Raw genomic sequence first — 24,324 nt, 5'->3', positions numbered from 1 at the left:
ATGCGGTTACCCTGCCCCGGCACCGCCGCCGCCGTCGCTGTCCGTGACGCTCTGCTCCTGCTGTTCTTCACGGCGCGCCTCGTGGCCGCCATCGCCGATCCGGCTGCCACCGATTCCGAGTCTCCAGCCGCCACCCCGCTTTGGATCCAGCCCTCCGGCGAGTGGTATGTCAATCCCCTAGCGCATCCTCCTCTCGGCTCCTGGGCAGGATGGTTTTATCTGCCGCTTCCTCTCTCTCTCTCTCTCTCTCTCTCTCTCTCTCTCTCTCTCTCTCTCTCTCTCTCTCTCTCTCTCTCTCTCTCCGTGGCAATCCGTTGACCGGCTTCTCAGGTACGGCATCGACGGCACCTGGTCTCACTTCTCCTTCTTCGTCGGCTCTCCCGCCCAGATCGTCTACCTGACAGTCGCCACCGTCCTCTCAGAGATATGGGTCGTCTCGTCCGGCGGCTGTACCCCAGGTGAGTGCCCGATCGATCGTGTCGCGCCCAGCACAGGCCGCTCGACCCATGCCACCGCCTCATGCTAAAACGAGTGTGTCGCAGTCCAGCTGTGCATCGACGCCCGCGGCGGCGTATTCAACCATAAAGTGTCTCAATCGTGGCGCTCGCTGGGGACCTGGCAGCTGGGCATGAACTACACGGGCATGCAGGGAAACGGGGATTACGGCTTGGAATCCATCGCCTTTGTCAACACCGTCATCCGCCACACCACCGCCGTTCAAGGCGCCCTGGTCGCCGCCATCAACGACACAAACTACTACCAGGGCTTCATCGGCGTCGGCGTCACCCCGGGCAAGTTCGGCTCGAACGTGACGAACCCGTTCATCTCACAGCTTGTCGAGACGTACGGCACCATCCCTAGCCATAGCTTCGGGTACACGGCAGGTGCCTACTACCGCAATGGTAAGTTGTTGGTCCATGTGGCGCCGTCGCGCGTGCGCGGCCATTCGGCGTATTTTTGCTGACAGGTGTCCCCCCCCCCCCCCCTTAGATGGCCAGAAAAAAGGCACCGTGGCGTCGCTTACCTTGGGAGGCTACGACACGCTGCGCTTCCAGCCTCACGACATCAAGTTCGCCCTGGAACCCGTGACCCATGCGCCTCAGGTGCGGCTCCGCGGAGTCACGGCTCACGTTCCGAGCATGGACCAGGCACCCACCAAGAACTGGACCTCGGCGTCGCACCAGCTCGTGACCATGGACGACTCCATCATCGCCGTCATCGATACGTCGACGCCCTTCCTCTGGCTCCCGACCGACGTGTGCGAGCGCTTTGCCGCCGCCTTGAACCCGACGTGGAGGGAGGACTTGGCCCTCTACGTGTTCAACGACGGCGCCCAGTACGCGTCCTGGTTGAACGGCACGTCGCTGTCCTTCACCTTTAGCGTCTCGAGCTACGAGAACGCCGACAATTTTGGCCAGCCCCTGAGCGCCCCCGGGGTCGTCAACATCACGTTCCCGTCGGCGGCTTTCGCCCAGCTCCTCCGCTACCCGTTCCGGAACGTCATCAAGTTTTACGACTCGAGCGTGCCGTACTTTCCCCTGAGGCGATCGACCCCCGAGGTGAACGGCAACCAGTACATCATCGGCCGCGCCTTTATGCAGGAGGCCTACATGATCACCAGCTACGACAGGTCCACCTTCTCGCTTCACCAGGCTCGGTTCCCGGACAATGCGGGCAAGAATTACTCGCTCGAAGCCATCACCCGACCTCCCAACAGCCCGTACCGGGGGTACCACGCCGACCCGGAAGACTCCGCTGGCGGCGGCGGGCTCAACGCCGGGCAAAAGACGGGAACCATCATTGGCGCCTTCATCGTGGGCAGCATCGCCGCCCTCGTCGTGTGGTTCTTCCTCATCCGGAAGCGCAAGTCCAAGTCTGCGGTGGAGGCCGGCCAGGAGGAGGAAAACAAGGACCACTCCCAAGTCGGGATGGCCGAGAAGGTGGAGGTCGAGGAGGACGGGGAGCCCAGGAGCCCGGTCAAGCGCATGTTCACCAAGATGATCCGGAGGAAGCGATCCAGAAAGCCCGCGGCCAACGAGATGGAGCCAAGAGACGGCGCCGTCGAGGTGGCGGCCGACCGGGACCAGCAGATATTCGAGCTGGATGTTCCCCTGGAGCCCGTGGAGCTCGACAGCCGCGACCTCGGAGACGACGATGACACCGACATTGTCCTGGAAGCCGGCCAAGATCTGACCCAGTATGAGATCACCCAGCGGAAGCTCCACCGCAAGATGCAAGGACCGGTGCCTAGCTACACGCCAAGCGACACGCCCCTTCCGGGGGCGGGCCAGGAAAAGTCGGCCCAGGACGTCAGCCCGGTTCCTCACTACCGACCGTCCGACGACCCGTCGCCGGCGTCGTCTCCCACGTACGCCAACAGCAGCTCCATCCCGGGGACCCTGCCTTCGCCCATGACGCCTCACGGTGACTGGACGCGCGGCTTCGACCTTCCCTCGCCCATGGCGGTCATGCCGCCTTCCCAGTACCTCCAAGCGCCTTCCCACGGATCCGGATCCAATCCCAACTCGCCCGTCTCACCGCTCCCGCCCATCTCGCCCCAATCTCCGCATTCCGCCCACCTGCCACACACCTATGCTCCCTCGTCCCTGACCAACTCGGGCTCCAGCGGGTCTCCCACCTCTCTGCGCCCCTCCATGACGCTGCCGCTACCCTCGCCATCCGTCCAACGAACGCCCATCGACTCGTCGCGCGTGGTGTGCTTGGGGCCGCTGCCAGACAACCTCCAGTTCCCGCGCGCGCGGCGGTCGGTACCGCGCATCGTTGCCCCAGCCCCGGCTCCATCCTCGCCAGCCGACGAGGGGCAGGTCTATCTACAGGCCCAGAACCTGCCGCTTCCTCGATCTCCGCGCCGCCAGCGGTCACCCACCCAGGGCTCGACGTCCACCCTTGGCAGCAACTACACGGTGGAGGAGACCATCCTCCTCCAAACAGAAGGCGCTCCAGTCCAGCCTACCGCGGTGGCAGGAGACGAGGGCAACCGCTCTCCCGTCTCACCCATCTCGCCCGTCTCGCCCGTCTCGCCCGTCTCATTTTTCCCGCCGTCCGTGACGGTGGGGGGAGACGAGCAAGGCCGCTCGCCTGTTCAGCTGTCTGTGGCGGTGGGTGGCCAAGACAATGGTGAGAGCCGGGACGGCGACATGCCTCGCACTCCCCGTAGCATGGAGCGCATCGAGGCCGGCTCGGAGCTTATCCACGTTCCCCAGGTGGCCGAGAAGCGGTACAGTTGGGAAGACGACCCAAGAGGAAACATCTAAAATCATCTGTCTTGCCGGGGAATCTTTTTCCTGTTTGCGGGAACTTTGGCGCGACACGATGATAATATACCACAGCCGTGATTGGTTGATTTTCCTTCCTCCTCTCTTTCTATTCTCGGGTTTAATACCAGCGCGGAGTTGGGGAGTTTTAGCTGTTGTTTTTTGGGGACATGAATCCGGGAGCAAAATGTATGTGTCAGCTGGCCTGGGCGAAACGAAACACAGAGGGCGGGGCGGTCTGGGGTTGGTTAGGAAGCGGAATTTTGATTATTGTTTTTTTGGACAATCTTTTAAGACACCCTATCGGTCATCCCACCTTCATTGTTGTTTTCCGAAATGTACGTGTAATATCATCAGTCTTTATGGCGGCGCTTGGTTTCGAGCGGATGGCAACCTGCTGCTGTGCCATGGAGGAGGTGCCCAGTGTCGGAGATGGGCAACCCAGGGAAGTATCGCAGTGGTGGTTGTAGTAGTACTAGTAGTAGTAGTAGTAGACCATGGCAGACGAATCTCACCATCGACAATCCACCAAGAAAACGGTCCCTTGGGATGGGCTAGCTCGCGAGACGGGGAGGAGACTGCGTGAATCCTTCCATCTAACGAACGACGTGCATGTACTGTGTACACAGTAACCAACCCCCCGCCGCGCCCCCTTCCCATGGGGAGGAGGAGGTTTGTTCAAGGTTCCGGGGGTCAGGCCATCTCCACCACCATGCCAAATCCCCATGGAGATGGGCCAGCGTGTTTCACCAAACGTCATCCTGCCAGTCTTCGACAGGCTCCGTGTCTCTGCTTACAAACCTATCTGTCGCCACGACCCCACCGCCTCGGGGATTTCGGCCATCGAGATGGCTTCAGGGTTCGGCACCCGCTCGGCACGCCCGCGGGCGGGAGACGGAGGCCTCGGTGACATGCAAGGCAGCTGATCGCGCCCGGCCCATCTCCAGGCCTGGTTTGCGCAGGCCATCCGTTCTGCCCCCATGTCCCCATCCAGGACGGCGTTCACCGCTTCCTTTTGTCTTGTCGTTCGTCGAGAGCTCACGGTCAACGGAGGGTGGGTGGAGGGGGTGGAGGGGAACAGGGGAACAAGGGAACAGGGGAAAAGGGGAGAAAAGGGAGGGGGGGAAGGAAAGCCGCGGAGGTCGGATGCGTTGCGAGTTGATTCATCAGCAGGGCAGAGTCTGTCTCCCTTTCTCTCTCCTCTCTCTCTCTCTCTCTCTTTTTCGCTCTCCTTCGCTCTCGCTCCCTCTCTCTCGTGCGATCTCTGCGTGTGCGCGCATGTGTGGCGAGAGAGAGAGAGAAAAGGTGAAAACCCCTCTTCCAATCGGGACCCTCGTCTCGTCTTCTTCCATCGGAGGGGCGTCCCACAAGAAAGAGAACGCCGTGTGTCTGTGTGTGTGTCTGTGTGTGTCTGTGTGACGAGCAAACGCATGATCGTTTGATCCCGTCCATCCCATCCCATTCCATCCATCATCCACCCATCCATCTCCGTAAGGAAAGGAGTGTGCGGAAAAAGGGGGGGGGGGGAGGTAACCGCAGGACGCCTTTCCTGTTGAAGACTGCTGCTGCTGTTGGCTGCTGCTGCTGCTCTTGACGAAACCAACAACGGTTTGGACGATCTAAGCCAGGCCGGAGGAGGGCAAGGCATCAGAGACATGGAAATGGATGGGATGGATGGGTGGGCACTCAAAGAACGTATACGGAACGGGGGTCACGCGTTCAGGGTTGATCGTCACGAAATGAGACAAGCTCAAGAGAGACCACCCCAACCGTTCCGATCAAGACAGCTTCAAGGATCGCCCGCTGGGCATTGTTGATCAACCATAACTATCAGCGAACTAAACGGGAATCCCCCCCTCCTCCAAGAGGACAGACAAAAAAAGGTGAAGGCCACAAAAACGGCACCGAAAGGCCAAACCAACCCAGCAGACGGAGAGATGGGGAAGAAGACCAATGACGCTCCCATCCATCCATCTATAAGCCATGGCACGACGAATCAAAGTGTAGCGAAGCAAAGCAAACAACGCAACCACGTTCCCCGTCTGCCATCGGCCTCACACCGCCTTCCCCTTCCCCTTCCCCTTCCCGCTAGCCGTAGCCTCCAGAGGAGGGAACTCATCCGCATCCCGGACCGCGCGGAGCACCTGTTCTTCTTCTTCCTCCCTGAGCCTCGCCTGGCGGGCCTCTTCCTCCTCCAGGCTCAGCCTCAGCGCGAGCGCCAGGTCGTCATCCTCGTTGACTCCGATGGAGGCCGAGAGCGCCGAGCCGGCGGGCGCGGAGGGTAGGTCCGTAAACGACGACGACGACGGCGACGGCGCCTCCCAGAGTTGGCTGCCGTATCCGCCCTTCTTTTTGGCGGGCTTGGTTCTGACCGCGATGGGGAACCCGGCGTCCGCCTGGGACAGAGGCAGGTTGTTTCTGCTGCTGCTGCTGCTGCTGCTGCTGCTGCTGCCAGCCGACGGAGAGGGGTCGGAGCTGCCGCTGCCATTGGCGGTGCCGTTGGCCGCGCCCTCCATCAGGGAAAGACGGATGGCCATCTGAAGCTGCGCCTCGTAGTCGGCGTCGGCATTGGCATCGGCATCCGTCACCGGCGGGTTCGTCTCAAGTGGGGAGGGGCCGGACGACGAGCCAACCGGCCAGGTGGAACCGAGCTTCGCGCCCGACAGGCCAGCCTCGGGCGGCATGACCGCGTCCGTCATGGCCGTGGCCGTGGTGGTCGTGCTGCCCGCCGAAGACGCGGTCTCGGCGGCATCGCTGGCGCTCGAGCGACGCAGCTCGTCCAACGCGAAGCTTTCCTCGGAGATCATCTGAGCGTACTGCAGCGCCTCTTCCTCGGTGAGCTCTGCCAGCCCCACGCCGAAGCGCTTCCTCAGGCGCTCGAGCTCGCGGGAGCGGTGCTCCTGCTCGCGGCGCATCTCGGCCTCCTCGGCGGCGATGTAGCTCGAGACGGTGCTGTTGTTGCGGCGGCTGGCGAGGCGGCCGTGGATGTCCGAATGGCGGAGCCGGCGCTTGCGGCCGGGCCCTTGCCTGGTGGTGCTGTACGACCAGAACCGAACGTAGGTGCCGCAGGCGAGGACGCCGCGGAGGAGGGTCGCGTCCGGATCCAGGACGATGCATCGGACCGAGAAGAGATCGGCTTCTTGCAGCGCCGGTGCCGTGTTGAGCAGGTGGCGCGGGATGCGGCCAGACGACTTGGCGTTGACGGTGCGGATCGGCTCGAGCGACGAGGCCAGCGGGTCCCAGGCCTGCACGAGGCTGTCGCTGCCGCCGTGGACGATGTAGAGCGCCGACACGGCGAGGGCTGTGACCTCTGGCGAATCCGTCTGGATGATCCTGACCGGGCGCGCCGGCGATTCCGTGTCACGCATGTTCCAGACAACGACCGAGCCAGCGTTGGTGCCGATCGCCAGCAGGCGGGCACGACGCCCGGGGATCTCGCCGGTGGCTTGCTTCGACGTCGGGGTGGCCGGCGTGCTAGATGCGGGCGAGAATGTGAGCAGGGGATCCTCGAAGGCCGCCATGGTCGCAAACGTAGACATGTCGATGGCGCTGGCCGTGATCTCCATGGTCGGGCCGTGGGGGAGCGCAAACTCGCCAGCCCGCCACTCCTCGGCTTCGAGTGTGCCGGGGACGAATCCAAGCTGCGGGGTGCTGGCGCCGGAACCCAAGGGCGAGACGCCATTGACGTTGCCGTCGGTTGCGAGGGCAGGCCCATGGCCTTCGGTGACGGAATCCCCGCCAAAGATGGACCGGTGGCCAATGGTGATGACCTGCGCCGTCGGGGTCAGACCCCCTGAGAGACCCTTGACGGATCGGTCAGCCCTCACAAACCTGCGAACGGAGGGAGGAAGGCCCTCTTCGCTGCCGCAGGTGATGACGACGATCGACTCGCCGCCGGCGCCGGCGCCGTTCTCGCCGCCAGCAGCAAAGTCCACCTCGAGTCTGCGGAGCATGTCCCAGCCTCGACAGACTCGTCTGAAGTGCGCCGGGGAGTACCGGAAGAAGTGCTCAATCTCCCTGGACTCGGCGGCGATCTGCTCGAGGCTCAAGTTCATGGCGCATCCGGAGGATCTCGGAGAGTAGGACCCGGCAACGACGTTGTTTCCAGATTCGTCCGGCCACTCCGTGCGCCGGGTCGACTCAATCAGCTCCCAAAAGACGGATCGGCCCGCCTCCCAGGCGTCCTTGACACGCTCTTCGGGCTTGGGCTTGTGGGCGGGCGGCACCGGCGGGTCGGTGAGGTAAAACACCTCGCCGAGGGCATTGAGAGCGACAGCCCAGACGCGCCGAAGCGACTTGCGCCGCAGGCTGTACTGGTCATCGACCTTGATATCAACGATGGGCACGCCGGGGCTGAGGACCCAGCGAGCCGTCATGTCGCCGACGGCGTAGCGCGGTCTGGTTGCGTCCTGGCTAATAGCATAGGTCGTCACGACGCCGAGCGTCGATCCGGCCATGATGCCGACCATGGACTGCGTCGTCGAGGGCACCGCCGACGATTTTGCAATCCAGACGCAGCTGACGGCATCCGTCAGCTCCGGGATCTTTGGGATCTCGGGGATGGCGTCGGCGATGCCGCGATCGCCTCCGAGATAGCGACCACGCAGCTGCGCGGTCGCCTTGTAGTACACGCGGCCGCCGGGGAAGCCCTCGCCGGCGACGAAGCCGTACTGCTGGCTCACGTCCATGACGTTGGGGACCGCGGCCGGACCCTCGCCAGCGCCGTAGAAGGCCAAGTTTGGAAACACCTCGTCGAGCTGCCGAAAGGAGAAGGGGTCGTCGAGCCCCCACTTCTCGACTCTGCCCGTGGTGGGATCGCTGAAGGTGGCCACGCCCAGATCGCGCGTCCCATGGATGACCCTCGGGCCCTTCTTGCCGCCGGCGAAGTCGGCATCGAGGTGGCTGGTCATCCAGGGAAGCTTGGGGTTGTACGTCAGGACGGCCTGGGCCTTCTTTCCGGACTGGCTGGGGCGAGCCGAAGGGCCGACGTTGCCCGGCCGGCCACGGACGACGCTCCGCAGGAGGCGGGTCCGGAGCAGGTACTCGCTGCGCCACGAGGCCAGCGGCGTGAGGCGCGTGAAGTAGCGGGCTTCGGACCGGATGAGGTCCGGCCTGGGTTTCTCCCGCGCCGGCCCGGCGGCCTGGACATGGCCGGCGACCGAGTTCTGACCGGCAAAGTAGCGCAAGAAAGCCGCCCTCCAGGCATACGGAGTGGTGACGAGGGCGTAGAAGCGCTTCGAGAGCAGCGCCACGGCGCCATGCGAGTCGGGATGCAGGTGGGACAAGATTTGGGTGAGGATCTCTGCGGGGTTCCGACGTTAGCCACCAACCGCCCCCAGCAGAAGAGCCCCGCAACCCGAGCTTTGCGTGCGGCAACCACCACCACAACAACGACGATGACGCACCGTTCGGAAGATCGGTCAGCTGGACGCCCGGAGGGGAAGAGGCAGCAGCCGCCTTGACGACCGGGGCTGGCCGCGAGCTGCGCGGGGCCGACGAGAGGGCGGCCCTTTCGTACTCGGCGATGCGATGGCCAGCGAGGATCCCGTGAGGAGCTGCGGCGACCTTGTCCTCGGCGTCGTTGTTTAACCCGTCAAGGGGCTGGGCCGACGCCGGTCCGCCCCCGCCGCGCAGCAGGGCATCCGAACACGGGCCTCGGACGCGCAGCGGGGAGCCAACATGTGGCAGGTCTGGGCGAGAGTGACCGGAGCCATGTTGTGCGGTGTTGGATGGGCTAGCGGGGATGTCGGTTGGCTCGACGTCGCGACTGGGAGACTCGGGCGGGCCTGATTGCATAAAGTTTCGTTGGCTGAGCTCGGGGACTCGGCGATGTCCGCTGTGCAACTCGGTGTGCACAGCGTTGGCAAGCGTCGGCTCGGTGACGGACGCGGGGGGGGGGGGGTATGCTCTGCGAGGGTCACTTTCGGTCCCTCTCTCTCTCTCTCTTTCTTGCTGAATACTAGTAGTGTAGTTATCGCGTTGGCCTTTTTTTTGAAGCAGTTTCTGGATCGGTCAATGGTGCGCTTTGCTTGCTGCAGGGTGCTGAATCAAGTGTACTACTAGAGAGACAAGGGATTGAAAGGTCAAAATCCTTCCTCCTCATTCGTGTCTTGTCGTGACGTGGTTTGGTCCACTCAGGGTTTTCCGGGAACGGCTGCCACGTGCCCTAGTCAGGGTTCGGGTTCATGCTGCCGTTCCGCTTTGGGCAGCCCAGCTCTTGGCCTTGACAATGGCATTTTCATTTCTCATGGGGGGGAACATCAACACAAGACGCTATCTCGACCGGTTGGAGCTCGTTCATGGCGCTAGAGCAACTTGGCGTGTCGTGGTCGACTTCCCAAGATTCACTCTATGCGGACATCAAACAAGTGAACCCCCGTCTACTATACGCTACAGGAAGTGAGAAGCGGAACGACGCCCAGCATGAAAGCCTCGAGGGGCCGCGCCAAAAGAGAAGGCCTGCTTGAAGCGCCGCTCGCCGCGTGGCTGTTTTGTCCTCGTCTCACGAACCGAAACCGAGGCCAAGGAGAGGGAGCCTGCCCTGCGAACCGTAGGACATGTGCAGACGACGCAGAGAACGCTGCCCTTCCGCTCATGCAAGCCCGTGGCTGGCGACGCCAACTGTCGCGGCTTAGGGGATGTCCCGTTTATGCGCTCCGGAATCCGGAATCCCCGCTCGCTCTGTATGTAGGTAACTACTGCGTAGTTCGTTATCGACGAGCGAGCCAAGAGACGCTCAAGCCACGCTGCCGGCGAACCCTCTCTCTCTCTCTCTCTCTCCCCTCCGCCGTGATGAGCCAGGACCAGGGGCCTGGTTCATCTTTCGGATCACCATCCGGGAGGGAACACGAAAATTGCGACGGATCCCATCCCCGGTGGCACCGTCGATAGCATAAGAGCCAACTAGTGTGGTATGCACCCTTGCTAGCGGTGCAAATGTCTATTTTCTCCTGTCGCATCTTGCTGGAGGGGAAGAAGGAGGGGGTGTTCTTGAGGCATGTGAAGTCGTGGGCTTCTAACGACGTTGTTGGCATGGGAGGGGCGTAGCGTATGGGAGTGGCGTGCTCTAACTATGTACTATAGTTATCCAGTCTGCCCGCACGCCCACACCTGGACGGGGTGCCTGGGATGCCTCGCCTCTCCCCAAACTTCCTGATGGTCGCCGTCCGAGATGAAAAGGGAACTCCCGGTCGCATTGCGGAGCCCAGGAAGACGGCCCCAAAGAGGGATGGCTCGACATGTGGTGCATAAGGGGGGGGATGACGAGAGCACGGGGCGTCCTGCGTGCTGTGGTTGGCGACCTAGGTAACGTTAGCACATACGCAGTATGCTCGTTATGACAGACCCGGGCCCTCTTCGCTGCCGTCTCAATCTGCGGTGAGTTAGCAGAGGTGGCGCAGGCAAACCTATCGCCCAGCCCAGGCAGGCCGTTGCTGTCTGTTTGGCTTGTGCACGCTCCCTCGAAAATAGTGTATAGTAGTAGTACATCTACTTCGTTCGTACTTGTCTCTCGGTGAGATGCATGCATGCGAACACGCGCGACTACATCTGCCCATCTGGCGCCGTGGCGCAAGCGTACTAGGCTCGATGTGGTTATGATATTGCCTCCCCAAGCGGGATTTGGGCGAGGAGCATGAACCATCAAGGAGGGAAACCGTTGTTGTGTAACATGGAGCTCGCGGACGTTGAGCCAGTCCTGCCCGTGTGCATACTTTGCAACGGTTTCGTTCTCCAGCGACAAGGGGAGAGGGGGCGTCTCAGAGCCGACGCAATTGCCGTGAAACACTGCAACGCGAGACGGAGACGAACGGGGTCCATCACAATCATCACGAGAAACAACACAACCTCATGGTTTAAACACACGACCCAGTGCGCGGACATACTTTACACGCATACATACGTACACACGTATAGTAAAGGGGTGTGCGTAGCAGTATGTGTGTATAGTATGTGTGCGTTTGCGTGTGTGGAGGCGGGGTGGTTGTCCCCTACTTCATCTTGTCGAAACATCCTGTCGTCATACCACGGAATTCTTGCCGCTGTCCGAGGTACCACGACCTCCCTCATCTGGGAACGGCAGCGGTGCGGCGGGAGACGGGTCGTGCCGAGCGGGCCAGTGGACAGATGATCGCTGGCTCCCCCAGCAAAAAAACCTCCAACAAGGTTGCGTTCATGTTGTGTTCCCTTGACAGGGCCTCTCTGAGCGAAATGGCCATGTTTCGTCCGAACCTGTTGGAGGTGGGCCATCAGGCCAGACATCGGCCATCGGGCCAGGGGGGGATGGGAGTTCGGGCCCGAGAGAGAGAGAGAAAGAGAGAGAGGAAGAGGGAGAGAGATCCACAGAGCCACAGAGCGGGCCTCTGATGCCCGCGAGCGGAGACGAAACGATCCATGCAAGCAAGAAACATCCAACGCAACCGCAACGCAACCGCTCGCCCCCATGGCGGAGGCGACGTGACCCCCAACTTTCCACCTTGCCCACGCGGCAATGGCGTTGACGAAACGCTGGTCACGCACGAGACAGCACCACCACCTCGGCAGGGGACGGGGAAGCAAGAGCCGGCAGCGGCGACGGCATTTCCGATTGGGCGCGAAGAAGGACGGGGAACTCGTCGCTGTCGCCACGGAGGCTACGATGTTACAGAGAGGAAGGGGTCAAAGTGGGAGAGAGTTGTGTTCGCCTTTTCCATCATCGGTGCCCCTTGTTCACCCGGATCCCGGCGCCCTTTCGTCCCAAGTGAAGAAATGGCGAAAATGCCATGCGCGGGAGAAGGAAGAGGAGAAGGCGAATGGAAAAAACGAGAGGGTGGGTGTGGATTTCGAGATCAGCTGGGGGGCCCGAGCGGCCCGTTGCCTAGCGCCGGGATGGTGGAGTCCAGAAAACAAGGGATGCCCTTGAAGGCGGTCAACGACGACAACAAACAACGTCATCACCAGATCTCTAGTGAAGACGTAAAGGCGAGCAAGACGTTCCTTCTACCATGGTGTGCGATACGCAGTACAGTACGCATCACCAGCCACCCTGGCCGGCGCGTAGGGGCAACTTTTTTGTTTCTCTGCGAGTTCTGCAACAGCGAAAGGCGGCAGATGGCCCCAACTCGGCATCGTCCCCGCACCATGTTTCTTCTCGCACCAACTGCCTACGCTAGGTGACGCGAGCCTTGCCGGAGCAGCATCCAGTAGCAGCAGCAGCAGCAGCAGCAGCACCACCACCACCACCACCACCACCAACAACAACAACAACAACAACAATCCAAGTAACACTGGCCTCGGCAGCAACCGCATCAACAAGGTTAGCGGCAGCAAAAATGCATCTGTTCGCCGCAGCCAAGACGCATAACCCGGGCGGGGAAGCTAACCACGACATCCGGTCACAACCCCGCGAATGGGAGGCTATCGGGAGACGGCGGGCGGATGCGCCTCTGTGACTTTCCGGCCCGCGGTAAGAAGGGGAGGAAAACAGAGGAGGGGTCAACACCACCAAACTTGTTGGTTTGAAAGTGTTTGGTTGTTGGCCTTTACGTACTATACTTGTACATACGTACTAGTTACTGCCTGCGTTGAGAAATCTGGCATGGCATGGCAGACAGTGTCCGTCCGTCCGCCTCATCGGGTTTCGGCCCAATAGTGCAGTTTCACCGCTTGGTCGGTATACATACATACTGCGTATGTACACGACTAAAACAACCCCCCCCCCCCCCCCGCGATCCATTAGATTGGCGTGGGCTCGCTGAGCCGTATCCTGGAGCAGCTCCGAGACTGGGTCTCCTGGAGGTTCGATACACCGAGCGAATCGGCCAAGAACGGCGCAGATCACCAGCGCTCAGGGGAGGGAGGAGGACGCGAAAGCGGTGAAAGCAGCCTGGAACATTGCCTTGGAACAGGTGGAGGCCCAGACCGCTTCGGACCGGACAGCTTGGGCTCAGGGAGAAGCCACCGACGAGCTTTGCTGAAGAATTTAGCACGTGCGCAAAAACCAACCCACCCGCCCGTGCCTGCAGATGGAGGTCGTCCGAGGAACCGGGGCCCCCGTCGTGTGCATCTGTTGCACAATCGCCGACGGCTCCTCCGTACGTATACACAGTAGTATGTGGTAAACGCGAGAAAATACAACCTCGGGCGAAGAAGGGGTTTCTGGCAAGGGCCCATGATAGCGACCGCGATGCTCTGTTGTCTCATGAACGGTGCCAGCAAATCATCAACCCCTGGTGGACGGGGAGGCAGATCATGCCTAGTCAGGTTAACTATTGCCTGACTCGCTGCGCATCCCCCAAAGATGCGAAATGGTGACGAGCTTGAGCCGAACAATTCGCTGCTCAGCTTGTCGTCTGACGGCGGATCGCAGGTCGAATCGATTCCCGCTGGTAAAAAAAAAAAAAAAAAAAACGAGGTTTGCTGGCGTTGTCCTGATATGTTGGCCCTCAGGTAGGCCCTGGGACCCAAGGTCGATAGCTGGCTTCAGCTCCGTGAAGCGAGGCCGACCGCCCGAGAGACCCGCTCTAGAAGGGGGGGGGGGGGTAAGAGGGGGCCACACGAAAGAATGCCGGGGCGGAGCCATCCCACAGGTCGGTATCATCCCACGGGTTTTACATTAGGAACGGACAAGTCTTGATGGGAATGGCGTGTTGTCTTCAGACTCGAGGTTGAGAATGGGGCCCGTCCGGATCCGAGGTTCCGGCGGGAAATCGCGCAGCAGGCTGATAGCTAACTATACGCAGTACGGTAGGGAGCGCAAAAAGGCCCGCTCAACTGGGACGCGATTTATCCGGCGTCGGGATACAGGCCTGGATGGGCAATCTGTGGCGCAATCTGAGACCCTACCGATGGGTTTTTTTTGCTGGATCAGCTGCGTGAAGGGAATTGATTGTCCTCTGATCTGCTTGCCGTCGTGCAACATGGGGGGAGCACCAGCCTCCTGACCTGGGGCTCGTGGAAGACTGCCGTGCCGCCATCTCATCTTTGAGCCGTGCCGGTGGTATGGCTTCCAGATTGCTTACTAGGCATCCTCGCACGGATTTTGTGGTGAAGGGCGGATGTGACTGTGCGGTGGTCGACGACCTGGCAACTGCAGAACCGGTGCTGCACGTCGCTGAGTTCGGTCAGCGGCGTGTCTGGGGGCGAGAACGGGGATGTGGTTTTCCCCCGCCCCAGGTGGTAGTCGTTGGCTGACGGCAAGACGGCCGCAAAGCCCTCATGGCTTCCTGCGTTGGCCTTCACCAAGGCTCGACTGCTTGTGTTGTGCCGGATCCCGTCAGGTTTTGGGGTCCTTGGATTGACCCTGGAACCACCCGGCACAACACAACATCGAAGGCTTTCATCTCGGGGGGCTTGTCAGGAGCCATTCCAACAACCCATGCGAAAGGCGCAACAACGCCAGGGATGGTATCGGCTGCATGTTGCTGGAGCAGTTGCGTTTATCGTTATCGCTGCGTGGCCCTAGTCAGGTGGTCCGAAGAGCAGTGTATGCATACACTACTGTGTACGCCGTACATACATACATACGAAGCACGCGGTGTTGGCCTTTCGGGCCGGGTGTGTGATGATGGCGGTGGTTGGTAAAGGCAGGCATTTCGTGTTTTCATTTGTGCCCCACCCCCTGGAAAGGTCGCACGAGAACCAACCAGCGACGGGATGGACGGAATGAAACTTTTGTGCAACGTCAAGTCCAACGTCCCATGGTGGGGCCGACCTGGCTGGCGGTACTCTGTGCCTGCTGTTTCTAGCGGCCGTGGTTGGTGCGCTGTCGCGAGCCCCACTCTTGGATGCTCCTCGATGCGGTTTGGCCTGAGGCCCCCGGGTGGTCGAGTTTCCCAAATGGAATGTCTTGGCTTGGCACCCGGTTTCCCCGCAGCATCCACCGAAGGGTCTTTCCAAGGGAAAGGCAAGCGAGGTGACTGGTCCCGCCAGCCTTGAGCAGGTGGGTTCCGGCGGGTTTTGTGTGGTCAGAGGCCCACCCGAGTCCAAGCAACCGGGATTCTTGCTCCCTCTCCCCCTTCTCCTCTTTTTTGTTGGTGACGCTTGGGAGAAAGCCTGGCCATTCGCGTTGTTCCTCTTATGCGACGGAAAAACGCCACCGACATGCCGTGGGCTGTTAACGGGTCATGGACGCCACGACTCCCATCGCACCGGCTTTGTTGGCGTCTTTTGTGTTTGGGTGATAATTCATTACGTACCTCACGAGGCGAGGGTTTTGTTAATTTCTTACTTTTTTTTTTTTTAATTTCTGCGCAGGGTTGGGTACTGTGGACGCTCATCGTCAGCACCGTGCGGGTTGACCTATGAGATACCCCCCCCCGGAACCAGCAGTGGCCGTCCCCTTCCGCCGCGCCGGGACCGTCGCATTGGACCACCATCATCCTGGACCGCGTGGCGAACTGGTTCGCTGGAACACCGCCCGTGTTCCCGTGTGCAGCACACAACGAACCCGCACGCGAGACCGTAGCTCTCTGGTTGTCTCTATAGTATTACCAGGCCGGGCAGGCTCCAGGCTGCCGGGGCTTCAGACGTGGTTCGCACAGCAGCGAACGAGCATAGAATTGAGCATGCGGAGCTTGGGTGTTGTCGGCCTTAGCTGCAGGCGCTATTGATGATAAGTGGCGTGCGTCCAGCGGCTGGGCACCTGCGTGGAACACCTGGGCGTCTGGTGATGGCCGACCGGGCTGCCGGGCCTCTGAAGAAATCGCTTGGCTCCCAACGCTAACCGGCCAGGACCTGCTGCTTCCCCCCCGAACCTCGTTGCCCCGTTCCCCCGTTTCCCCCATTGGGGCGTGGACCTTGCCTCTCCTGTCAACCTACCTCGAAGTAGCCACGCTAAGGTTAGCGCGCTGCACCCGCCGCTTCGTTTCCAGGCGTGGGGACTCTTGGAATGCAAGACTTCCTGTTGGTGACGCCTATCCTGGCCTGGCCTAGCCTGGCACTTTCTCGCACCACGCAACCTTGAGCCCGGTAGCTAAGTTGCCCAGGTCGGGTCCGCCTGGCCTTCTCCGCTCTGCTCCTCTCGCCTCGACTTCACCTTTCCCACTTCCTCAACGGTGTCTCGCTCCCCTTCCCGAGACCTGGCCTTCCTTGTCTCCTTTCTCTTCCCACCCTTTAGGTTCCCGGCTCTCGGTAGCCAAACCTCGACACCTCAACAACTTGGACCAGCTGCGACGGGGTTTTATCAGTCGCATCTGTCAAAAGAACGGCAACCCGCCTCGTACGACCCGAACGGGGGGTTCCACGGAGCACGCCCGACCAGCTGAGACGAGGCTCTATCGCTACGTCTCCATCCCGTCGCGGCGCCGCCTGCCGCCTGCCACATCGCCCATCCTACACGACGGCCGTCTTGTCGCCCATTCATATCGCCTAGGCGTCGTGCGAGCTGATCCGCCTCGTCTCGACGACCTCGCTTCTCTGAGGGAACACCTCCTACTACGACAACCATCACCGCCATCACCAAACACCACCACCGCAGATCTCAGGCATCATGAGCTCTCCAGCGCAGGGCGGGCCTCCCCCGCAGAAGGGGAAGGAGAAGGAGAAGAAGGGCCTGGGAAAGGTTTTGTCGAGGATGAAGACGGTTGTCCTGAAGAAGGCCGACCAGTCTCGCCGCCGGCTTTCGACGCTCGGCTTGAAGGCCGCCCCGACGACCAGTGCGCCTGCCGAAGCGGAAGCCTCGACGAGGTATGCCCGGTCGACTTCCTTTTTTTTGTTTCCTGTTGAATCTACCGCTGGATATCTGACTGGCATGCCACAGCACTCCCGCACCGCCCACCGAGGCTGCTCCCGTGGCCGTCGAGGCCACCAAGGTCCCCAGGTCGGAGCTCTTTGCGGAGCGGGCCAAGAAGCTCGGTGAACAGTTCGGCCTGGAGCTCCCGAGCACGTGGTACTCGACCGAGGGCGACGTCCTGCGCGTCGAAAAGCCCATCAAGATGCGCGTTCACTATTATTGCCACGTCTGCAACTCGTCGTTCGGCATCTCCAAGGAGTGCGCCAAGTGCAAGCATCAGCGCTGCAAGCAGTGCAAGCGCGTGCCGTCGAAGCGCACCGAGGCCCAAAAGGAGGAGAGCCGCAAGAAGAGGGCCGCCATCCTCAAGGAGCGCGCCGAGCATCAGCCCATCGTTCCCGACTGGGATCCGAACCCCAAGAAGATCGTCATCAAGCGCCCGGCCAAGACGGGCGGCCAGGACCTCTACTACCGGAAGCCCCGCCAGCGCATCCGGAGGACGTGCTGCACCTGCGGAAAGCTCTTTTTGAACGGCAAGACGTGCGAAGGCTGCCAGCATGTCCGCTGCACCGACTGCCCTCGGGATCCGTAAGCCCCCCCCTTTCATGCCATCCCGTTCTAGCTCGTCTGCTAATGCCTTGCGACGCAGTCCCAAGAAGGACAAGTACCCGTACGGCTACCCCGGGGACGCGCTGGGCACCAGGATCGGCCATTATCAGTGCCCCGAGTGCAAGCACAAATTCTCGATACCCCCCGCCGCCGAAGTCTCATGCCCCAAATGCTCGCACCCCAAGGTCGAGAGGCTTACGCCGCGCAAGGTGGAGCCGGAACCCGATCCCGAACTCGTAAAGAGCGTCCAGGATCGGCTCCAAAACTTGAAGCTCAAGCAGTAGGACGGCCAGGGAGTCGAGAGCGCCGCGAGCTTTGATCTTGTCTCATGCCACGCTGGAGCCGCTGGGATTGTGCGGGCTGCTGGGATGACGCTTGGAAAAAGACCACGGTCAGGGGCGGCTCCAGGGGGTTGGTGGGAAACGAACCATGTCCTTTTCCTTTCTGCGTTTTCTTTTTCCTCTTGCATTATTCCCCTGGGAGCTGTCAATTCATTCACCATCGCTTCTCAGCCAGCATATGAACCTCATCACTCGTCATGAAACTTGCCCGGCTTGGTTTTCGGTCCGGTATCGCCCGCCGAGCGTCTCAGCTCCTCGGCCGACAAGGCCGCCGCCCGCACGAGAGGGGTTTCTCGCCAGCCACCCTGAAAACCCCTCCCCTCCAGCGTCCAGGCTTTCGGAGGGTCCAGGAACGCTCTGCGCGAGCCACCGCCACGAACCCAGCATACGCACAACGCCACGAACCCGACCGCATCTAGACGCCTTCTACGCTTCTTCAGATATACCCGCTCTTTTCCACACCGTTTCTCGATGCCCGATGAGAAGAACCTTGGGCGAGACCAGGACGCTTTAGGAGAAAGGTACACCAGAGCGAGTGTTGTGCGCCCTTCCTGCAATGGAGCGCACTCTCCTTGGTACCTCGAAAACTCACCACCAACACGTCGGAAGGCCGTCGGGTCCGGCGCCGTCAAGCCGACTCGTCCTGCCCGGCATGCACGTTCCAGGTTGCTGCAGCTCGCTCCCTCCGGGACCGAGATGGTTGGAAGGCTGTTGGTTGCTATGGTGAGCGAGGGAGACTGGATCAAGTCAGTCAGAAGAGAAGGAGGAGGAGGTTGGATAAGGGCACGGGGCCTGCAGGATACATGTTGTTATTGGGGCAGGGAGAGAGAGAGAGAGATCATGATGTCGGATTATGTCTTTGTTTTTGGAGTACTCCGTTGTTGTTTTTCAGTTTGGCTTTTCATCAATGACAGACACACACACCCCCCCATTCCATTCTCAAGCTGCGTTTTCATTTGGGTAGCGTGCGTGCTCGTCATGGCTTGCTCAAGTTTGATGGGAGACTGGATCCCTTTTTTTGGCTTTGCTTCCAATCCTACCAATGCATTCCGAGATCTTGTCGCTTCTCAAGAAATCAATGCAATCTTGATCTCATTTGCCCGCCCAAGTACTAGCTCAAAGACCACATGTGCCTCGTGCCATTCTTGTCGGGAATGCCGGTTGGCTGACACGTCCATATCCCACATCCACTTCCAGGGATTCGGGTAACTCACTAACGTTCATGGAGCGGAACGTCGCTGCTGTTCAGCTCCAGCTTGTCAAGGTGTCACGTGCGGCTGAGTGGCTGATCCGCCAAGTTCGACGCCTCTTTCTTTTCCTCGTCTTCCTCCACCTCCCTCGGCCGCATGGCCCAATCGTTCACCATGTCAGCTCATTATTACTTTTTTTTCCCCCATCGTCTACTAGTAGGGGTTTCCGCCGAGAAACCCGACAGCGTGGACCACCCCACCGCTGCTTTTGCTTCGCCGGCCAGCTGGGTCCAACCGAGCCTCGGGTTACCGATGCTCTGGTTCCAGCCCAAAGCCCGACAAGGAGCATGCCGGGGGGGGGGAAGGGAGGTGCATGACCTCAGGCAGCCTCCGCAGGAACCAATCGCCTCCCGCGCGACGCACACACCTTCAACATCAGGCCTTTGCGGGCATTGCGGAGCGGTCGTTCATCGATCAACCATGCAGCGCTCTCGAGGGGGCAGCCCAGGGAGAAACCCTGCCGCTGGCGGCGCAAGAGGCTTGCAGCATTTTTTTTCCCCCGTGGTTTCTGGTATAGGATCCTTGGGTTGTGTCTGTCTGTCTATCTGTCTGTCTCTGTGTGTGCATGTGTGTGTGTGTGTGTAGGTGAGAGAGAGAGAGAGAGAGAGAGTGGGAGGGAGGGAGAAGCGCAAACCTGCCGTCCCATGTCCTGGTGGATTCTGGATACACCCGGTGGATACATTGGGATCCTGCATTGTCCTGAGCCCATGGCGAGGTGGTGTTACAAAATGACACAGACCCCCCCCCCCCCCCCCTCCCGCGGGCTCACCGCTTCTTCGGTTTCTCACACAGCGGCTGGACTGTTTCGGACATTGTCGGGGAACAACGGGTCATGGCCTGGTGACACAACATATACTATAGACCCCCGGTGTGCGGCGGAAGGGGAGCTTCCTTGCGAGAAGGAGGGCGGCGGGAGGGTTTGCTGCGAGCAGATGGCGACGAGGAGCTCGCGTTGTGGCATCACGGAACGACCTGTGTCGGTCAAGAGGATGGCTCGAAGAAGGCGGGGCGATGAGGACAAGGACAGGAGACGCAAGACGAGATGGCAAGGGACGAGAATCACAGACAACCTTGGCTAAAAAGGAATACTAAAAAAAAGGCCCAAAGGTTACGCAGGGAATGTACCTAACAAGCTGGGTCCCCCATACACAGTAGTCCTCCTCCCTGCTACGGAAGGGGGGGTTAGACACTACAAGCACACAGAAAAGCTTCCAAGGAAAACAACACCCAGGCACCCCTTCGCCGTCGGCTCACGCCTTCTAAGCCGTCGTAGGCACCAGAAACAAACGCACAACCATCCGGGGCTCCCGGGCATTCACCCATCCAACCCATACGGCAGCAACCGTCATTCTCGCGAGGCCGCCGTGGGGCCCGGCTCCACCGACAGCGACCGTCCGCGCAAGACGCAATGAGATATACTACTCCTCAAGCATCCCCTCGGGCGCCTGGAACCTCACCGAGATGGCGTCCCCGATCGCCGCGGCGCGGTTCGCGCGGCGGCCCGCAAAGTGCCCGGCCCCGCTGTGCAGGCGCGCGTTCAGGTAGGCCGGCGGCTCGTCGATGGCGGCGCTCGCGGGCGCCCGCACCCACTGCTGGTGCCGCACCGGGTCGATGATGCTCATGAGCCGGGTCGTCACGTAGAAGCGGCCCTGGACCTCGGGCTCGCCGAGGGCGACGTCGGGGGCGGCCAGGACCCAGGACCAGCGCCAGGGCCCGTCGCCGGCGCCCGGCTGTTGCTGGCGCGCCGCCTCGAGGGCGTTGCGCGAGGCAAGCTCCTCGGCGAAGGCCGGGCCCAGGGCGGCGACTTCCGGGTCGGGGACGGCGTTGGGCGGGGGAGGGTGCGCGGCGGGCGAGCGCACGATGCGGTACAGGTTGCCCTTGAAGCGCAGGGCGGGCTCGCGCCCGGCGCCGGGCACCCGCGGGGACAGGACGAGCATCTCGGCGATGCGCATGACGAGGGTGGGCTCGGGGCCGCCGGGGGCGGAGCCCTGCGCCGCTGGGAACGCGCTTGTCACGCGCAAGGGGTCGCCGACGCACACCATCTCGGCGCCGAGGTAGACGCCCGCATAGGCCTGGATGAGCACGGACCCGTCCTGGGTGGTGCCCTGGCGGAGGAGGCGAAAGGTCGAGTAGACGTCGTTGATGGCGCGGGCGCCCATCTTGGAGGCGTCGAGGCCGATGGTCTGGCGGGCGGTCTCGCGCCTGGCCGGGTCCGGCTCGAGCGAGAGGCGGTCGATGAGGGCGCGCCAGTCGACGGCGGAGAACTGCGCCTCGTGGAGCTCCGGGCTGGTGACGTTGGGCACGCTGAAGGTGAGGAAGGGCCGCATCGATTGGCAGTCCTTGATGAGCGGGGTCTGTTCCAGCAGGGCGTGGCCCAAGGGGGCGAGCTGGAAGACGTAGCTCGCGTCGGGAGCGCCCGTGGACGCGATGCCTCCGGCCGACGGAACGATCGCCATGATGACGCCCAACCGCCAGGCCGTGTGCCTGTACCAGACGAGCTCGCCGACGCGAAAGACGTTGGTCCAGCCAATTACTCCCGGTTCGAGGGGCGGCTGAGGCTGCCGGAACTGCTGTTGCTGAGGATGCTGTCGCGGTGGTTGCTGGAGCTGTTGTTGTTGTTGTTGTTGCTGCTGCTGCTGCAGAAGCTGATCCTGCTCCCGTTGATGCTGTTGAACTTGCTGTTGGTGTTGCTGCTGCTGCTGTTGTTGCTGCTGCTGCTGCTGGTGGTGGTTCTGTTGCGCTTGGGGCGGTGTTTGCGGCGGCGGCTGGACGGCTCCCAGGCTCCGTTCCCTCGAGCCTTTGAACGCGGCGAGGTACATGGAGCAGAGCCGGCAGGGACAGTCCTTATTGTCGGTCGAGTTGCTCACCAGCCATACGGCATGATGAGCAAACTCGCCGGGGGCCCGATAGGCGGCCTTGGGTCCATGAGGATGGCCATACAGGTAATAGTCCCTGGTGATGCCATCCTTTCGAACGGAGCGTCGTAGCTCGTATCCCTTGGGGAACCCGGCAAGCTTATACTGCTTTTCTGTTGCTCAAGTCAGAACCTGTTGAAGAGAAAAGCAGGTTATCACGCACTGTCGTCTCTGGGTCCCAGCTCCTTCTGCAAATGGCCGGCGACGATCACCTCCCATCGCTCACGCGCTTCCACGTCTTGATCATCGTTGTCGCTCAGCGGGAAGTTGTCGAGGTTGGTGTATCCTTGACCATCGCTCCGGGCAATGTGGAGGGGCCAGTATTCAGAGCCGCTGGTGTCGGCTCCGGCTGAGCTTGACATGGTGCTGGTTCAAGTCGTGGCCTTGGAGGTTGTTTGGGGAGGAAGACGACAACAGATGGGTGACGTCACGTGGCAATCACGTGAATTAGGCATGTTGCAGAAGCGGCTGGGCTTTTTGAGCTGGTCAGCTGGTTATCGATAATAACCCTAGCCAACCTGGGCAACAACAACAGAACCAAAAAAGTGTCTTCAACCCTCGACCCTCGACCCTCGACCCTCGACGTTCCCACTGCTCTCCACAACCTCAGCATTTACTTACAGGTCCACTCGCCGACATGGAACCTCATCCCACCTGGACGAACGGAATTCCCTCAGCTCCGCAGAAAAATTCTCACCTGGATCCCGGACCTTCAACATCCATCCAGGCAAGTTGGCCGAGCGGTCTAAGGCGCCACGTTAAGGTTCACCCTTAATCAAAATCTTCCCAAAGATTCCGTGGTCCGAAAGGGCGTGAGTTCGAATCTCACACTTGTCAACTATCTTTTGCCTCCTGGTGCATGGGAGGGGAGACATGACATTTTTTTGCATTCGGTTGTTGCTCACTCGTCCCGGCATTGGTCTTTCTCTCTCTCTCTTTTTTTCTTTTTTTTTTTTCCTCTTTTTTTCTTTTTTTTTTCCTCTTTTTTTTCTTTTTTTTTTCTCTTTTCAGCTTGACCATGCAAGACTTGATCTGCCACAGGTTTGTTTTGTCCCGACCTTGTCCCATCCATCGAATAACACCCACAGAATCTTGTGAGACCCAAAAAAACTCCACCAACATCAGCGTTGAATAATGGTGTGTACGCAATGACAACGAGATTCATTTTAGCCGGCAACCCTTTCCCGCGTCCAGGGGATTTGGGGGGGAGGCACAACACATGGACGAACCAACAACACCGAGCACTGGGCCGTGAAACATTTTTATTTCCCATCAACATCGTTGGGCCTGCTTTCTTCTTGATGGCATGGAATCCTCCCGCGTGGCGGCTTGAAAATGGGAGAAAAAAAACTGTCAGGATCATGGATCATACATCATGGACGGAAATTGTGCACCGTCCCACGAGTTCACTTTTGTCGATCAAGATCCTCAGATCTGACGCTCAACCTCAGACAACGGCCCCATCGCAAACTTCATTCATCAACCCTGTCGACCCGTCAAAGGAAAAGAACCCGCACATCGCAAACTCTGTCTCCAGTGCCGGCAGGCCCAGCCAGGCCAGACCGCAACCGACCGGGGATTTCATCCCGCGAGCCGTTGATTCTGCAATCTCCAGCTGTACTTCCCATTGGCGTTCCTGGACGAGCCCCTGTCAAGACGTGCCCACTGCCGAGATGAGACTCCAGGAACCAGGAGACAACAGACGCCCCTGATTGGGCAGCCCCGTGAGGCGACGCCATGGGTCATCACGCCCCGTCCACGCCGCCCGGGTCTGGCCTCGGGCCCCCCTAGGCTCTGCCCACCGACCGCCGTTCCCCCCAGACGGGGCCTGGAAGCCAAAGGGGCTTCCTCAGCTTGCCGTAGGGTAACTTACCGCAGGGAAGCAAGCAGAGAAGGGAAGAAGCGGCTCAGAAGCCTGAGCCAGGCCCCTGGCCCAGACCTCATCCCAAGCCAGCCCGTCAATCACGCTTTTCCCGCTCTGCGCTTACCACCCTAGCCGCCTGTTCTTTTCTCTTGCGGTCTGTCGGGTCCAGAAGGTCCAGAACATCCTCTCTTTTTCTTGTTCTCCTGTCGCTCGTTTGCCTGTCTTTTCCCCGTCGACATCCTCATCATCACGGCTGCTGAGAGGTTCTCTGTGCAAACCTCGGCATCCACCGCGTGCTGATCGCGAAGAGGCTCATCAAGCCTGTTGAACGCGCCCGGGCGATCGAACCATCGACGACCAGAGGG

The 24,324-nt window shown here is 60.8% G+C and overlaps 4 protein-coding genes and 1 non-coding gene across 5 annotated transcripts; 3 read left to right on the top strand and 2 right to left on the bottom strand.

The window, feature by feature from the left end:
• On the top strand, positions 1–3,275 carry VTJ83DRAFT_5063 (uncharacterized protein; the record flags this gene model as incomplete). The annotated part of the gene is made up of 4 exons (XM_071011622.1): positions 1–164; positions 331–458; positions 543–902; positions 991–3,275. 4 exons carry the CDS (start codon positions 1–3, stop codon positions 3,273–3,275), a joined length of 2,937 nt encoding a protein of 978 aa, XP_070866513.1.
• A 2,054-nt stretch (positions 3,276–5,329) lies between these two features.
• On the bottom strand, positions 5,330–9,071 carry VTJ83DRAFT_5062 (uncharacterized protein; the record flags this gene model as incomplete). The annotated part of the gene is made up of 2 exons (XM_071011621.1): positions 5,330–8,577; positions 8,681–9,071. The coding sequence occupies 2 exons, from the start codon at positions 9,069–9,071 to the stop codon at positions 5,330–5,332; spliced, it is 3,639 nt and encodes a 1,212-aa protein (XP_070866512.1).
• Positions 9,072–16,740: 7,669 nt separating this feature from the next.
• On the top strand, positions 16,741–17,873 carry VTJ83DRAFT_5061 (uncharacterized protein; the record flags this gene model as incomplete). The annotated part of the gene is made up of 3 exons (XM_071011620.1): positions 16,741–16,937; positions 17,011–17,568; positions 17,630–17,873. The coding sequence occupies 3 exons, from the start codon at positions 16,741–16,743 to the stop codon at positions 17,871–17,873; spliced, it is 999 nt and encodes a 332-aa protein (XP_070866511.1).
• A 2,725-nt stretch (positions 17,874–20,598) lies between these two features.
• VTJ83DRAFT_5060 (uncharacterized protein) lies at positions 20,599–22,457 on the bottom strand (the record flags this gene model as incomplete). The annotated part of the gene is made up of 2 exons (XM_071011619.1): positions 20,599–22,208; positions 22,259–22,457. 2 exons carry the CDS (start codon positions 22,455–22,457, stop codon positions 20,599–20,601), a joined length of 1,809 nt encoding a protein of 602 aa, XP_070866510.1.
• A 364-nt stretch (positions 22,458–22,821) lies between these two features.
• Positions 22,822–22,932, top strand: VTJ83DRAFT_t96. The gene has a single exon. It is a non-coding gene; the product is annotated as a tRNA-Leu (tRNA).
• The last annotated feature ends 1,392 nt before the right edge of the window (positions 22,933–24,324 follow it).

Source organism: Remersonia thermophila, chromosome 4, assembly GCF_042764415.1.
Source record: "Remersonia thermophila strain ATCC 22073 chromosome 4, whole genome shotgun sequence".
Lineage (NCBI taxonomy): Eukaryota > Fungi > Ascomycota > Sordariomycetes > Sordariales > Chaetomiaceae > Remersonia > Remersonia thermophila.
This window is presented reverse-complemented; position numbering and strand designations above follow the sequence as displayed.